This window comes from Carassius auratus, unplaced genomic scaffold (assembly GCF_003368295.1).
Source record: "Carassius auratus strain Wakin unplaced genomic scaffold, ASM336829v1 scaf_tig00022553, whole genome shotgun sequence".
Classification (NCBI taxonomy): domain Eukaryota; kingdom Metazoa; phylum Chordata; class Actinopteri; order Cypriniformes; family Cyprinidae; genus Carassius; species Carassius auratus.
In genome coordinates, this window is record NW_020525196.1 from 1 (window position 1) to 17271 (window position 17271).

The following is a 17271-nucleotide window of genomic DNA, read 5'->3' on the forward strand; positions in this document are numbered from 1 at the left end:
CCAACCAAGTTGCTAACTTTGCAATTATGGTTTTGGGAAACGCACCCCTGGTTGATTGTGTGAACATGGTGTGAATTATTATTATATGATTTTAATTAGCTAGTTGAAATGCAGACAAATGAGGAGTTAAATTTAAGAGTAGTTTAATTAGATGTCTTAATTACTTATTAAAACACATACAGAGTGTTATTACATGTTTTAATATGTAATTAAGGGACAGGGTAAGTAAGGGTATAATTTCTAACTGTATTTAGTGGTTTCTACCAAAGACAGAGAGATGGAAACATTTCTCTTCTTTTATTTTATTATTTACCGTCAGCATGAAATGGTTCTGTGTATTCAATCTTCTCTTCTGTGGTTCGAAGTCCTGAAGGTAAGACTATTAAATGTCTTCAGTTCACTAATTATTAAAAAACACTTGATATATTAAAGGGATAGTTCACCTAAAAATACAGATGTTGTAAAAGTCTGTGTATTTCTGTGGAATATTCCAGATTCTTTTTCAATATAATTGAATCTGGTTTACAAAACTAGTCTGAATGGTTGATTAGGTTGAACCGGTTCAAGTTATTGTCTCAATGATTCAGTCACAACAGTAAAAAGCTCATTACAGTGATAAAATTAACAAAGAAAATTTTATTTTGGGGGTCTGTTTCTTACATAAAATATCATATTCTCCAGAAGACTCTTTGAATTGACATTAACGTTCATGCTTTTAGCAGGCGATATTTATCTAAAGCAACTTACAAAATAGGAACAAAAGCAATTTGTCAAATTATGTACCAATTTTATGAGACTTTTATGGTTATTTTGGAAACTGAAAACCATAGTTCTCATTCACTTTGACTGTACTTGAATATTTCATTATGTTCTTGCCTGGACATTCTTTAAAAATTCACATTTTGTGTTACAAGAGAGAAAGAAAACCATTTTAAATGACATGAGGAGGAATAAATTATTAAATTTTTGAGTGATTTATTCCCAGTGCAGTCTCAGACTGAATTCAATGTATTCTTGCCTTGTTATGGAGCAAATAATGTATTTCCACTTACAATTACGCAATCATCTAAAATGTAAAATTTCTACACATATTTAGTTTGTATGTGTTTAGTTATCGGCCACTGTTTTGGAACCAGGTTGCCGTGGGTCAGATGGAATCTGTTGGGATTTTGATTCCTTTAATAAACAGGCGGTTTGTTTGGCAGGAGAAGTACCCAGACGTGGTCAGCCTTCCAGAGGGATGCAGATCTGAGCTCATGATTATAAGGAGTCCTCAACTGCCCGGGTAAGTTGCATCAGCTAGGAAAGCAAAATGGAAATTGCAGCCTGTAATTCTGATGTTTGTCAACTGTTGATGGCACATGAAACACATATATAGTGTCAAGCGACTACAAGTTCCTGTATCTTTCACTGGTGACCATGACTCATCTCTTCAGATTACATGCATGAAATACAGAAAGAGCAATGGCTGTATGTTTCTTAGGACCTCCATGACCATATTCTGGAAGATCGATGTGTCCATGGAAGGAGTGGTAAAGCCATCGCTTGAGCTCCTGCTGAAAATGCCAGACCAGGGTAAGATTAACCATATGATTATGTAAGGGATAATGTTGCATCAGGGTTGACCGGCTTATCCAGCTTTTTAAATAGATTGAAATTCTTTCATGGCCATTTTTACTCCATTCCGAAACTGGCCATTTTTGTAGTGTACACTGTAACTAAATATAACTGATGGGTATAACTGTCAAAATCACAAGAAAATTAAGTCATGATTACTAGGGCTGGGTAAAACAAAATATAGATATCTTAATTTTTATGGAACAATATCAATTCTTAAATCCCAGAAATCGATTAGTGTAGCCTGTTTTCAGTTACTGAACAGAACATTGATTTAAGCGCACTACCCAACCAATTAAGCATTCTGCTTTGGTATTTTAATTTGAAACAAAGTCTCGGATTTCAAATTCTGTCCATCTGTCCAAACAATAAATGCATTTTTGGTGCTGTTTAATATGGAGTGGCAGATAGCTATAGCGCTTCCAACAAAAACGGCGGCGTAAAGCGCACATGGACTTATCATCTCTTCCACATTAATGCCTGCTTCAGCACAAAATAAACATGACTAAACATTTACAAAAACCTTTTACAATCCATATCTTTTCTCATGTATTCGCTTAATGAGTGTTTTAGCCGTAAACAGCTTGTAAACAATGTCGCACAACTTCACATTTACATCAGAAAAAAACTTTATCTGGTGACCATAAACTCATTAGAAAAATACTCAGAAAACACTGTAACAAAAAATACTGTATACTCACTATATAGCCTAACATATGTATCATAATTGTTTTCATTTGTTTGAATACACCCAAGTTTTTAACGGCGGCCACCATTTAAATGTTTGAATTTAAAAACAACAACTTTATTTTAAAAACTTAAGTGTAATTTTTGCAGCTGTATGCCCTACAAATCAGTCAGTTTTAACCTTCAATTATACAGTAACGTTGTACCAACATACTCTACATTTTAAAGCATTAGTTGACAGATTTTTTTTCCTCAAGATAATTTGGCTGAAATATATTTATATACATTTCGATGTTGAATCTAATCAAGAATCGAATTGTGAAATTTGTGTAAAACCCAGCCCTTATGATAACAAAACTTTCGTTTTGTTGAGATTGAGGAAAATTGTGAGAAAAGTTGACAATGAGAAAACTTTCGTTATGTTGTATGTGAAATATAAAATGTTGTGGCTGCAATAAAAGTGACACAACTGACTTATCAGAATCAAGTATTTTATTTTACACTTGTACAATTCATAATTGTGACTTTTGGTACAATGATCTTAAATGTTTTATTTTGCTTTCAGCTCGGGAGTTTGACACCAAAAAAGTGATGGAAAACGGCTCGAATTACTTTCAGAGCCTCCTGAAGGTTCTCGGGGTGGAAGCGTCAATCGAGGGCTTGATAAGAACCGTATGTTTGTGAGAAGTCATAAAACAAGCCAACGTTCACGCCGTGGGAACTTCATACCTAATCTTTTTATTCGATATAAACACCTGTACAATCAGCCGTTAGGAACTACATGGTGACGCCACCTGTACATGTCAATCATTTTTTACGCATGATAGGCCCACGTTGCGTGGAAATATACATTATTAGACAAGAGCTAGAAAAATAAATAATTTCAAATACAAAATGTTTGACTGCAAAATCCACTTTGTATTTTCAAATAGTTAAATTTTAACATTAGATTACATCACTGTAACTGTGATCTTCTTTTCTTTTCTTGCTTAATAACAGAATTAAAGTCCATTCTTGCCTACATAGTGATTATAAATCTTTATTTCATTAGAATAACACAGTGTCCCACCTAAGACTCTTAAAATCTCTGGCTCGTCTGGTTCAACGGGAAAGATGTTGTTAAAACAAAGGCAAATAGAGTAATGAAATGCTCAATCAGTTACATCATAACATGACAGTCAAATAAACGCCATTGGTTGGACAAGACGTTTTCACTCCAAGGTAAGGCGTATTTAATACTTCTCTTGACACCCAGTTCACTTTAAGACAAAGGGGATTGTGAACAATTTTGGCAATGTTGAATATTCATCCATGTAAAACTCAAAAAATATTCGCCTGATGAGAACTGCATTGACTTGGAGAAAAGCAAGCCGACGCAGTTTGCATCACGCCAAAGGAGGTAAACAGGCGCATGAGTATCTCTCATGCCACCAGTATATTGTAACAGTAATACTTCCCATGACAAAGAAAGTAGACCATGAGGTGCCATCTTTAGTGTTAAAGTTGCAGCATACAATCTATGCGAACCATCTCACTGTGGTTGTTTTTTGGGGTCAAAGGCGCCAAACTTGCAACTCATTTTAAATCAACACTACCATTTCTGTGGCCTATACTGCTTCTTTTGAAGAAAATAATAATAATCTTCACTGTTGGGAAAACCTACTAGATCATCTTTTTACTTGTGCGAATGACTAAAACTGGCATGCTGTCCATTTTTGGTCGTATAATGGCTCTGCAACCAATTACGGCTTTTAAAACCCAATCCGAACACAACCATAGTAGCATCCGAGATGCTGGGGTTGGATTCCTTGGTTGTTTTCTGCTCTACGGTTTCAAAACAGACAACAACTAAGTGTATTAGTGTCAAACTCTGAGACAAAGCAATCGTTGATGGACAGAAAGCATATTTTTGCATTTCTGGGGAAAACGGTGGTGTTTGAGGTGATGGACTAGTTATTTGCACACCATCATGTCTGCATACTGATTTTTGAAGAATTGTTACACAACAGTTTGTATGTGGCCAAGTATTGTCAAGCTCGAATGCAACAAATGTAGTTAATTTCACTCGCGCACTACTTGAACAACAAAACTTAGTCTGTTCTTCACTCAAAACTAAGTCCTGATTCACTGATGATTGTTCAAAAAAAAGTTGTGTTCATACACAATTCAGACATGACACACTATGAACTGACAAGCTGCGTAACAATTCTATCAAATGGGTTTGGAATGACATGGGTTAGTAAAAATGTTTTATTGTTAACCGCTTGTTAAGAAGACACTTCGATGTGTATATGGTGGTAAACGGTTACGCCAGCCAAGCGTATGTTACAAAAATACACTTTCATTAGCGAGTAATGTCATTAGACTTATCCTCTTATCAAATCTATCTTTCGGGTAGTGACGGTGTTAACGCGACCTCATTAGCTAGCATGCAATAGGTCTGTGCTTGTCAGTATAAATCCCGCTACTGTAGCTCGCGGAGGGTCAGTGGTTTGAGGAGCTCTAGGGATGAAGTCACGCAAAAAAAAAAAAAACTCAAGTACTTTTCTGTTTTTGAATTCCAAACTGCCTGGACAGCGACTGCAGACACGGCCAAGCTGATGCACGGTAAAACATTCACTAGAGGAAATCGCTTCGAGCCAGTTTTGGCACTTGGAAACCACAGTTGCACTGCTGCGTGCGAGAAAAACCCAGCACTGCACAAAACACACAGAGACTCCTTGTCCTCCCTCTTTACAGCCAATGACAGACTCATTCAGGTATTCTGTGCTTTAGGAGACCAGCCCCAATGAGAACATCACCCTCGAAAAGAAAGGTCGCTCTGGCAAACAACTGCGAACGCCGCCATCCGCTGCCAACTTCATGTGGCGGAATCCTGTGGGAGGGCAAAAAACTAGACAGAATAGCAAACAAAAAGAAGAAAACTAACGGTATCACTACTTCAACTGCACTTCTGGGTATTTCCCTAGCAGCACTTGTGGAGGTGTCTCATACAGCATGGAAGAGCAGCGTACACTCCTGCCTTTCCTTATATAGGCTGGAGGGGGGCGGAGCTTGCGTGCTCCGCAGGTAGTAGTTGACGATTTTGGTGTCCAGCTTGTACTGGTGAGGGATGCCTTCATATGGTTTGGGGTCCAGATCCAGGATGGAGATGGAATATGTGAAACGAGGCTTCTCCAGATTCAACTGCTGTCTGAAAACAAGGCATCGGAATTGATTGCAAATGTTGCGGCAGATCAGATAGCCGGTGATTTTAAAGAGCGGAAGCAAACTTACTCCTCGTCTTCCTCGTCGGGTGCAAACGTGATCATGACTGAGCAGTCTTTGGCGGTCATTGCAACTCTATACTGATAAACCTGGAAAGTGACAAAATGAAATCAGAAATTAAAAGAGTTAACCCTTCCTAAATTATATTTATAATACTATGATTTTATGTATTATAACATTAAAAAACTATCTTAAATATATATTCAACAATACATGTTTTACATATAATAAATATTTTTTTTGCATAAAAATTAGGAGCTAAGAAAAAAAACATGCAAAATGGCAGACAAGAAGTTAAATTATCATAAACCTGTGTTTGATTCAGTAAATTATCTAATCAATAATACATGCATGCTATAATAAGTCACATATACCTTAACTTTCTTATTTTTTTATTTCGATGAAATACAACCTGAACATTTCTTCTTGTTAAATACAAACCTAAACTCGTCGGCATCACGTGTTCACGGTCTTTACCTTCCAACTGCGTATTCTACAGAGCCGTCGTCTTCAGCAGGACAGTTTTTCACCGTGTCCATGAAACTCTCATTATAAGGCCCATCTATCTGCAGTCGGTTTCTGGAGATACAAACAAGTGCTGATTACGTCTAAGTGATTTTCAGCATGTGAGGACCACCATGTGGATGCAGTGCTTCATGACTGGAATGAAGTATATCCATTAACAAATGAGTCTTTTGCACCACCTAGTGTCTATTAAATCATTCAAGGCACCATAATATCACTTAAACTTACTTTGAATAAATTGCACTGTAATTTATAGTAACTCAAAACAAACTATTCTGTATTTTTTATAAAATGATTTCGGTACAGGTGGGTTCTGCACAGTATCTGCCCAACAGAATCTTTACTCAGCAGGAACTTAACATTCCTGCACTGAAGTATTGATCCGACAGATCAGTAACGCAGCACTCGATATCCCAGGTTAAAAATTCACCTTTCTTTCGGGAACTCTTCTAGATACTGCTCCACACGTTTGTACAAAGGGTAGATTCCTTCGATATCCAGGTTATCCAGCATCTGGACTTGGAGGATTTTTGCAAGGACACTGTCTTTAGGGAGGCCGTGGTTACCTGTGAACACATGAAAATGAGCTCAATTTGTTCTACTGGTCTTGCGTAAACCCATTTACGACTACTGCCATTTGTATGATTCAATCCAGCCTTTTATACACCCCATAAGTATCTTTTCTTCAACTATGTCAAACACTTTCGCTCCAGTTCACTGCTGCGCATATATTGTGACTCATCAATGAAGTCATTTCCATTGCACTTGTTTAACAATATTTTGAAGGGCATAAAGCCATGTTTCTCCACTGCCGGCCATCCAGATATTCATTAGTTTCCGTGCTCACCGTTGCGGAGCAGGTCTCTTGGGAAGGGACTGGCTTCACAGTGCGGCCTGCTCTCGGACAGGTGCACCTTCCTGGGCTCTCCCGAGCGATTCGAGTCCCCGCCGCTGAGCAGAGCAGAGCAGATCACCTGAATGAACTCGTTCAGGATGACTTTGCCTGGCTGGTGGCCGTTATAGAGGCCGTTACTATGAGAGAAATAAGGCCGAAGGTGTTGAATGAGATCGTTCAGTTCGGGTTGCTGCTTGGCATCATCTTTACAGCTAAATATCAACTCTCCACCCTGAAAAAGTAGAGAAACATTGAATTAATGCTACTTTTCTATTAATCAAACGTTAAACATAGTAGCTAGAGTTTATTATTTTTTAATATTTTTGATTTTCCCTTGAAAAAAAAAACAAACACTTTAAACCAGCTGGTTTGCTAGTCTTTGGTGGTTTAATATAGTCACAAAACCAGGTATAAAGATGGTCAGCAAAGCTGGTTTCCCAGCTAACAATCCCAACGAAAACATCCCGACTAAACATGTTTTTAATATTAAATAAATAAAACATGATAAACATTTCTAATTCTATTAGTATATGGAAGATCACACCATAATCATAATGACATTCTAGCGAAAGAACACTAAACACTGACCGCCAATCAGAATCCACTCAACTTTTAAAAGCTGAAGCATTAAAGACCACAGACGGTAAAACTGCTGTGTAATAAACAGAATGTTCTCATCCGTTGGATTGAAGACCAACAGCTAATCAGTATGCATGACATCATCTGTGTCGGTTACTTTTCGAATGCTGAACATTCTATTAACGGAAGTCAAGGGAAGACTTTCGATCTTTAAATCTGAAGTGTAAAGTTCCAAAAATAGGCGGCAGCCTGAAATCTGTGCGAAGTTCATATTTACCTTAAAGATTTTCAAGTTGTTTTGTGGTTCCTCTAACAGATTCTTTAATGCAACGAACATTCGCTGTTTGCTCCTGGAATACAAGATTATTTGGTGTAAAATTACTTCATTAGCAACATGTTAAACTCTTTGCATCTCATTTTGATTTTGACAAGACAGCACAAATAGAAATTATCTGGATAACCACATCTGAATCTTGTTTTTTTTTGCATTCCTATGACTCAAGCAGCAGTATAAAGGCTTCAGGCATTATAGATTGTAGCACTGGTCTCATAGTCGAAAGGTTAGTCACTTCTTTTGCAATAATGTTGACTATCCTCCTTTTTCAATAGAAAATGTCTTTGCTTTAACACAGGCTAGTGACACATCCAGCTCGGTGAATGACTTTGCCGCAGTCAGTTGGGTTTGTCAACAATGCTGACCTAAGTGAAAGATAGAAATCCAGCTTTCCATTCCTGCATTTAGTGACTGAAGCAGTATCTCACCCTGAGAAGAGATCCAGAGGGCAATATCTGCTCAATCGCTTCCACTTCCCATTGGCTAACTGTAAAGAACAAAATAACATCTTAGGAATTTTACTAAAACTTTACAAAGTGTTTTTACTGTAAAGTTTGTGTAATGATGAAAGACTCGCCATTTCACTTCTACTTTGGGATTGAAACTGATTTTTGTATTTCAGCAATATCCGAGCCCCACAAAGAATTGATTATATGATAACGTAGAGTGCAAACAGACAGCAGGATGTTCTCTACACTGCACCATTTTTTTTTTTTTTTTTGGTTAAAGCAGAAGTTTGCTTTGAGAAATCTGGCTTCACTTCTATAAAAGTCTGGCAACGACTAGATATTCAGTTGGTACTTGCCTTGTAATGCTGATGCATGCAGAATCTGCAAACTTTGCGCTTACATTCCTTGGTTATGTGTCTTGAAAAGGGTAGAAATCCACATTTTGGCTAGTGGGGAAAAAAAGCAAAATATGTAATTGTATCTCTGGATCTCGAGTTGCACAATGCAGTGTTGTGAATAACTTTATGTAAAGAATGTTAGCTGTTTTTATGAACACAAACAAAGCTTTTCCGAAAAGATTCACACCACCTTCCCGTTTGTTTGACTGGCCATGTGATTAAATTCCACACAAATAGATTCAATGAGTCATTCGGCTACTCTGGTCTACTTCCCCAAGAGCGGGCGTTCATATTAAACTGATCTCTTAAAAACAATTCTTATCAGATCATAACAAATCAGTTATGAGACTCCAGTTTAACAACTGTCACTAATCCAAACCAATAGTGTTAACACCCAAACCACATGAAGATACAAAAAAAAGATACAAAGTCAACACATTCAAGAAGAGCTTTTTGGCTCACTTATACATAGTTTCAAAAGATATTGTTGTCATAATCTTGAGAAAAACTGTTAATTAGGCATATAGTTTATGCTTTATTTACCAAGATAATTAATCTAAGCATTTTGTGTGACCACTGCATCAGTTATTCATTTAATGATGATCACAAGATGGAGAAAAAGGTTAAAGGAATAGTTTCCAAAAAATTCAAATTAGCTGAAAATGTATCAATCCTCGGACCATCCAAGATGTAAATTTGTTTCTATATCTGCACTGATTTGGAGAAATGTAGCATTAAATGACTTTCCTACCAGGTGGATCCTCTGCAGTGAATGGGTGCCGTCAGAATGAGCTGATAAAAACCACAAATAAATGGAAGTAATCCACAAACCGCATGTTTGTAATCCATCATAAGACCCGTTTAACTTCAAAACCATTTCTTCTGGCTAGAATATGAGTTCTCTATTCATAATATTCCTTTCAAAAACAGTTCTACACAAATATGGATTTTGATGTAGGAGGACAATGCTTTTTCATTGTAGGAAGTGTTATTTTGGATTACAGAATGGTATTTTGACCAGAAGTGACGTTTAAAGTTAAAATGTCTTAACGATTTGTTTCTTATAAACACGCAGCTTTTCTCATCCTGACGGCACCCATTCACTGCAGGCGGTCCATTGGTGAGCAAGTGATGGAATGCTCAATTTTTCCAAATCTCTTCACATCAAACAAGCTCAACTACATTTTCATTTTGAATGGCCTGAGAGTAAGTTTTAAGCATATTTTCAGTTTTTGATTAATTATTCCTTTAAACCAGACATACTTAACTAGGGGGGTGCAATATCGCGATTTTTGATCGTGGACGATTCAAATGTCTCTGCTTTCTGAAGGAATATTTCTTTCTTGTGCTGAACACAAAAGAAGATATTTTGAAGAATATGGGTAACCAAAGAGTTGCTGGTACCCATTGACTTTAATAGTAAGGGAAAATACTGTGGAAGTGACTGGGGACCAGCAACTGTTTGGTTACCCATATTCTCCAAAATAACATTTACGTGCTTCGGAATGAAGGAGTTCACCTTAATCTCAACGCAGATTGGAGGTCTGTGGTCTCTGAGATGGTGGAGGGGAAGTTGGGTCAGGTTGGGAAGGCATAAACCACACCCACTGAAAGTGTCCATGACCTTATCACAGCGCAGTTCTGCGTGAAGGAAAGATCACAACACCGTTACGCAACATCAGATCCGGTCTAAAAAAACGGACTGTGTCTCACATAAACATGTTTAGATGAACAACAGACTGAGTTTTTCTTTAGAGGATGAATCTCATGAATCACATATCCAAGGCAGATTTTACCCCAATGGTAAATTGCATTTTTTGGACAGTTGTCATTTCCATAATGGATCTGTACTCTTTACTTTTGAGGTTTTTAGAATATCCATTCTCGATGTTGAAATTACTGTAGGATTTTGGAATCAAAATGCAACAAACTCTATCATAACACTGTTGGTTTTTGGGGGTTATTGCAATGTCACTGCAAAAAAACTCTTGAAAGCAGATCTTACCAGGTCGTTCTTGTTGGACCTTCAGCGACAGCTGTCTCACAAAGTCCAGTGGTAGTTTAACAACCTCCTGTGAAGATTCAAGCCCTTACTTTCAGCTCATTTGTTGGGTCACGGAGTGTGTTAAAGCAACATGATTTAATAATGTCTTAAACTGTAACTCACTCCACTGTGAACGTATTTCTCCTCCAGTAAAGGCTTCATGACATATTTACTATAATCCACGATGTTTAGGATGTGTCGAAAAGCTTGTTCTGCGGTCTGATAGGAAAGACACAGGAAAATGAGCTGACGCTTCACCATCAATGCAAGTAAACCAGGACCAAATATTTGATGCATATTTACATTGCTGCAGATGCTCGTACCAAGAGACGCTAAAAACTTACAATATGGTGCAAGAAAACACACAGAAATAGTATGTTTAACGTTAAACATTGTGCCTTTTTGTGGAAATTGTTGACAGAACTACGCTTAAAATTAAAGGGGCTATTGAAAAGATTGTTTGGTAATGTATGCATCCATACTTAAACTATATTGATGGAAATAATACAATGTCAATGGATTGTGTTTATGACTTAAAGGGATACTCCTCCCCAAAATGAACATTTTGTCTTTAGTCACCAAATCATTAGCCCATGTCGTTCCAAACCAGTAAAAGCTTTGTTCATCTTCTGAACACAATTAACGATATTTATTTTGTTGAAAACCGGGAGGCTTGTGACTGTCCTCAGACAGTCACAAACCTCCAGGTTTTCATCCAAAATATCTTAAATTGTGTTCCGAAGACAAACAAAGTATTTACGCGTTAGGAACGACATGAGGGTAAGACAATATTTTCATTTTGGGGAGAGTATACCTTTAAGTCATAAACACAATCCATTTTTCCCAAGCATTGCAAATATTTATTAATCCGTACAATTAATAGAAAAGTAATTATTTCCATATTTTTAAATTGGGTCACAGTATCCATCCAGTCAATCTGTGTCGGAGGTTCAGTCTATAACCATGTTTGTGTTCCAGCTTTCCAGCTGACTGATAGATGCTATGAATAGATCTTTCACCATCAAATTAGTCGTTACATTAACCAAACAGATTGTAGAGCAGTCAAATCAATCACCAAAAACGTACTTTTATTAACTATTTACAAGTTTTATCAACAATTTACCATCATTTCATAGTGTGAGAAAAGGTAACACCGTTACATGGTGCACACTGGAAAAATTTGGGAAGTACTAGCGTTCAGTAGAGTCTATTTGAGGAAGTTTTACCTGTCGTGTATGTGCAGAGTCTTCAGAGGGAAACTTCAGCAGACGAAGAACTCGACAGTGCTGTAATAGGAAGTGACATGTTTGAAAACAGAATCACACGGCTCATTTCAAACAGACTTTGATCGTTGTCTGTACCCACGTCTTATTGTAGTTCAGAAGGCAATCCTCTGAAACGGGTTTGCCTGTGACTGTACTTGTGTGCACAACAAATGCTCCATCCCCTCAACTGTCACCGAAATACACATTGTTTTTCCCAGAATGCTCTTAGAACTAAAAAGGTCCACAAAGGTAAAGGTGCGATCCCGTCAATGACAATGAACTCAGAGTATGACGGTGTGTTTTATGGACTGATGCAATCGTTGGTGACTTAAACGCAAATGCAGTTTCTAAACACACTTGCTCAACACTAAGAAAACCTACTTCTGCCTCATTAAATGTTTAACGTAAAAAGATGAAGCTCATGAGTAAATTAATCATAATTAGAATATATCAATGTAAAGTATCATTTTTTAGATACTACTATATTTTTATTAATTTAAATCAGATTTTATTTTTATATTTAACATTTTTACCAATATTTAACTTTGCTGTGTTTTTGTCATTTTTAGTAGGTTTGTCTTTGTCTATATACTTCCAATAAATTTTTACTCCAGTTTTACTTATTTAAAGTTCAACTAAATAACCATGAGAAATGTTAGCTAGATGAAATTTAAAAAAAGTTTTCCATATTTTATTTTAGTAAAAGAAAAAAAATGGATTAAAGGGTTAGTTCAGCCAAATTGTCATTAATGACTCAACTTCTAGAGGGGAAAGTCATAAATAATTGTCGCAAAATAAATGAACCTGAATTTCTCGTATTTTTTCGTGAAATTCAACCCTATGTATTTAAACCTGCATCATATTATCAAAGTTCATCCAACATGCCTTAAATAGTTTCATATAATAGTTCAGACTGATTTGATCAGGACAATGTGGTCCAGCTCGTACTCAAAGAATGTAAAAACCAGACCAGAAAGAGTGGGAGTGTTTTCCTCACACCCAGTTTTGACACGATTTTATCAATATATTGGTCAATGTTGTCTCGGGCGGCTTCCTGTGATTGGACACACAATACTGTGTTATAATCTCTAACACACATCCAGCCCCAATTATGACTCCAGACGTTTTATTTATCATATGATGGTACAGCCGATCACAAAACAAGCTGGAAAATCAGACAAAGGTTAAGCTGTTTCTGTTTTCCAGGAACATATCCCCGATCTTAACAAATCCTGACCTTGACATTGCAATGCTACAGAGTCAAGGACTCACTTGCATGCGGATTAAACTGATAAATGAATTATTCACATAGTTTCCATTTTAATATTATAACTGAGACACAAGTTATGACTTATTTGGAACAGATTTTATTTAAAATGTCTCTACTTTGTCCAAATAAGGAGAGTTTAGACTAAGAGCAAGTTCCAGCAGAAGTGTTTTTGCATGCAATAACCTAAATACCTTTAAAAATATTGCACTGTTGAAAATTCATGTGTTTTAGTCTCTAATTGTACCTTTTTCCCCAAAGATCAACCATAAACGTGATCACCATCTTCATTTACATCCATCATGGTGGTCTAAAACCGGTCTAAACCTGCATTTTCTTTTACACAAACTGCTAAATGTTTCCAAACTGAACTTTGAAGCTTTCATTGGGAACTTATCGCCGATAAAGACCCAATTTTAGATGCACATAACCATCCACAAACATTAATTCAACGAATCTCAGCATTACATATACATATGCGAAGATTTAATGAACTTTATAGCACATAAAGTGAGTGTGACATCGGAACACACATGTAGTACGTTCACTTCATCAATGAATCCTAGTTTAGCCTGCTATGCGGCTAATAGCATTAAACCCCTGACAACACCCTTTTAAGACAAAGGAGGAGTTTGTTTCCGTCTGATAGTGCTATAAGGTTACCAAACTTTATGTTTAGGTCCTTTCCAAGTAGTTTGAATTGTTTTTTCCGTTGACTGAATCCGGTTCGGTTGAGTTTATATGAATCTTGGCTAAGCTAAAAGCTAGTAACTATTGAACACAAACCTGCAAGTGAGACACGACCAGGCTCTTGTTGCCCTCCCCGTGATATTTCCAGTCGTTTTCGTCCATTTTATCCAGTTCCATAACCCAGAAGAACCGTGAAATGATGAGGGGTTTGACGCAGATTTGAGAGTCCGGGTGAGGTGATCGGGGTCGGGCGCAAAACTTCTGGAGGAGCCGCGTCTGACACACCGTCGGGTGAGGCGCTACTACCGCTTTCGTAAGGACACGCCCCCCTGCGCTCACATTGGCCAGAAGTGTTTGTCATCGTTAAATTCGTCCGATGATTGGATGCTGAAAGTGACAATCAAACTGTCGTCCCACTGTATCAATAAAATGATGTCATGAACGCATGATTGCCGTTTCCCTTCCTTTTTAATTTCGCTTGCGCATGATATAAAAACAACAGAACGATTCAGTATTGGATATTATCCATTCAAAAATGTAATTATACATACATATATATATATATATATATATATATATATATATATATATATATATATATATATAATATGTTAAAATTGATAGCCTGAATGCACTGTAAGTTGCTTTGGATAAAACAGTCTGCTAAATGCATACAATTATATATAGACTGTGTCTATAAAATGATGTAATGGACATATGATTGCTGTTTTGCTGTGATTGCTCCCCTTTTGTGTTCGCCTGCACATGATTTACTCGGAAAGACTAAAAACATCACATTTTAGGACTTTTGAGTTATAAATAATTAATTAATAAACATAAATAAATCATTTGTTAAATAATACATTTTAAATTGTATACCTTATCAGTATTAATATAATTATTGTATACAATTTGCATTCAAATTATATTTAAAAATAGGTTGGGATTGTAAGGGGGTTTATGTATTGGCAAAGAATTAGAAAATCTAAATCTAAAAATTAAAAACTAAAGCAATAAAATATGAGGGGCATTTTCAGAGGCCGAAGTTTGTTGTATTTGGTCGAGTAGGATAATTAAAACGTTTTTAAATAATTAAGTGACTACTAAAGTAATGTATGCATTTATGACTACTCATGATTTAAAATGCTTATGTAATTAAATAATACAAATGTTCTTTAAGATCAACCATAAAAAGTATTACCAAGCAAAAAGTAAGTTATAATAGCGATTCAACATTTTATTTTCAGATTCACATCCAGAAATATCATTCTTTGTTCTGGATTTTTTATTTTTTTTCATTCAATTAAGAAAATGATTTCAAGATTTAGGCCTGGTTTCACAGACAGGCTCAGGTTAAGCCAGGATTAGGCCATAGTTAGGACATACAAGTATCTTTTATAAATGTGCCTTTGAAAATAACTTATTTTCAGATATGTCTTTCTGTTAAAACAGTCCAGACATGCATTTTAGTCTAGGTCTAAATGTTATATAGGGAACATTATATTTCATTGTATTTAATATTAATTTATTTAAGATGAATTCCATATACATAAAAATTAAGGAAGAGTAAGTTAGTTTTGTAGTTTTTAAGAAAGATTCATATTTATAGCTTGTCTAATTATTATAAGAAACATGTTAAGTGTTAGAAAAATAAGGCATTTAATAAATTGTAAGTTTAAAAGAGTCTCTTCTATGGCTTATGTACTGATTAAATCTAATAGTTACATGGAATAACCACAAAAGACAGTTTAATTTTTTTTTTTTTAGAAATCCATAGAAACATTTTAATAGAAATTTAAAAAAACATATTCAACATGACTGTACAGGGAGCTTAAAACACATTTAATCAAAATACATTTGTTTTCACTATGAGGTCAATAGGATGAAGATTTCACTGTTGATTAAAAAATAAAAAACAAGGTTTAAAAAGAAATCGAATGCAAGCGAAGCCTGGTTCACTGCGCTCAAAAGCAGCTAATTACACAGAATCACTCTTCAGCTGGAGCAGGTCATCATGCTGAAGGATTTGGACGGACTCGGACGTCCGATTCTCAGTCCATCTTTGCAGCTTTCTGGCTGGTTTTTGTCCGGAGGCGTGGACTCGTAGAGGACACATATGGACCCATCCTCTCCGATCCGGTAGGACACTTCATACGGGTCGACCCACATGGTGAGTTCGCTTGGCAGCAGTGAAAAGAGTTGCTCTTTTGTGAGTCCGATCGTACAGGCCGCTTTGCCTATCAAAGGGTCCATCTTGTGGTTGATCCGGATGCACCTGTAACCCGAACCTCGGCACGGTGCGCTTGGGAACCAGTGGTGCTGGTAATGATCTACAATGAAAGAAGACAGTTAAGCCTTGGAGCAATCGATCATGAACTTATTTGCAATTCTCTGCTAACAGTTCTGGTACTTTAAGACACAAACTTATTCAAGTTTAGTAAATGGACTTTTGGTGCTGCGATAAACCCAGTCTCATCCTCATCATCTTTTTTCAAAATAATATTCGTTTTCATTGTAAACTACCGAATTTGGACCATTATATAGTTGCATTTATTTGTAAACAATGGAAAGGAGATGCCCGAGGCTCTCTCACCCCCTAAAGCTTCCTCCAAAGAGAATCTGAACTGTTCCAGTAGCTCTTCTGAAAGCAGTCTCGTTCCTCTCAACAGACGTGTGACAAAGTGAGCAGCAGTAGAGACCTCAGTTTTCATCGTGAAGATTTCGCATGAGCTGAAAGGGAAAATAAAATATAAAAATTACAATCAAAGCTGAACTCAGTAGGCCAGGCCAGTGTCTCTGGCGCGCTCCTTTGTTCAAAACAACACGGAAAAACGCCTCTTAAACGCCACTGACCTGCTCCAGTGACTCGGTTTAGCGATACAAAGAGTTTCCACAGCTGTTGGAAGTGCTTTTATCAACGCGGTAGTGAAAACGGACAAATAAAACCAAATTTTCGACCACGGACCTGCTCCTCCAGCGGTGGCTCGAGCTACGTGCAGCTGCTGTTCGGAGCTCCGATGGTAAACACTCCAGAGCCTCGCGCCTCCACCAATCAGAGCGCGAGCTGCCCCTCTGTCGTCACAAGCGATCCATTTCTATAAACAGACGGCGTGTCACGTATCAAACGATGCGAACTTCTGTATACTTATTTACAACGTATAGTGCATCTAGTTATGCAAAACTCATATCTTACATACGTCTATCAGATGACTTCAGAGACTTTTTTATTTGTATTTATTTTTTATTTTTACACT

The 17271-nt window shown here is 36.8% G+C and overlaps 3 protein-coding genes across 3 annotated transcripts; 1 reads left to right on the forward strand and 2 right to left on the reverse strand.

Moving 5' to 3' along the window:
• Positions 1-824: 824 nt before the first annotated feature.
• Positions 825-3325, forward strand: LOC113077415 (centromere protein P-like). The gene is made up of 3 exons (XM_026249825.1): positions 825-1285; positions 1484-1575; positions 2870-3325. The coding sequence occupies exons 1-3, from the start codon at positions 1152-1154 to the stop codon at positions 2986-2988; spliced, it is 345 nt and encodes a 114-aa protein (XP_026105610.1). The 5' UTR covers positions 825-1151; the 3' UTR covers positions 2989-3325.
• Positions 3326-5159: 1834 nt separating this feature from the next.
• On the reverse strand, positions 5160-14335 carry LOC113077411 (inositol-pentakisphosphate 2-kinase-like). Its single transcript, XM_026249821.1, has 13 exons — positions 14114-14335; positions 12022-12081; positions 10919-11014; positions 10757-10823; positions 10271-10392; positions 8710-8799; positions 8333-8391; positions 7848-7920; positions 6944-7223; positions 6527-6662; positions 6049-6150; positions 5581-5682; positions 5160-5497 (listed from the first exon to the last, which is right to left on the reverse strand). Exons 1-13 carry the CDS (start codon positions 14192-14194, stop codon positions 5293-5295), a joined length of 1473 nt encoding a protein of 490 aa, XP_026105606.1. The 5' UTR covers positions 14195-14335; the 3' UTR covers positions 5160-5292.
• Positions 14336-15823: 1488 nt separating this feature from the next.
• Positions 15824-17029, reverse strand: LOC113077412 (protein BTG1-like). Its single transcript, XM_026249822.1, has 3 exons — positions 16871-17029; positions 16611-16747; positions 15824-16347 (listed from the first exon to the last, which is right to left on the reverse strand). Exons 2-3 carry the CDS (start codon positions 16726-16728, stop codon positions 16013-16015), a joined length of 453 nt encoding a protein of 150 aa, XP_026105607.1. The 5' UTR covers positions 16729-16747; positions 16871-17029; the 3' UTR covers positions 15824-16012.
• Positions 17030-17271: the final 242 nt, after the last annotated feature.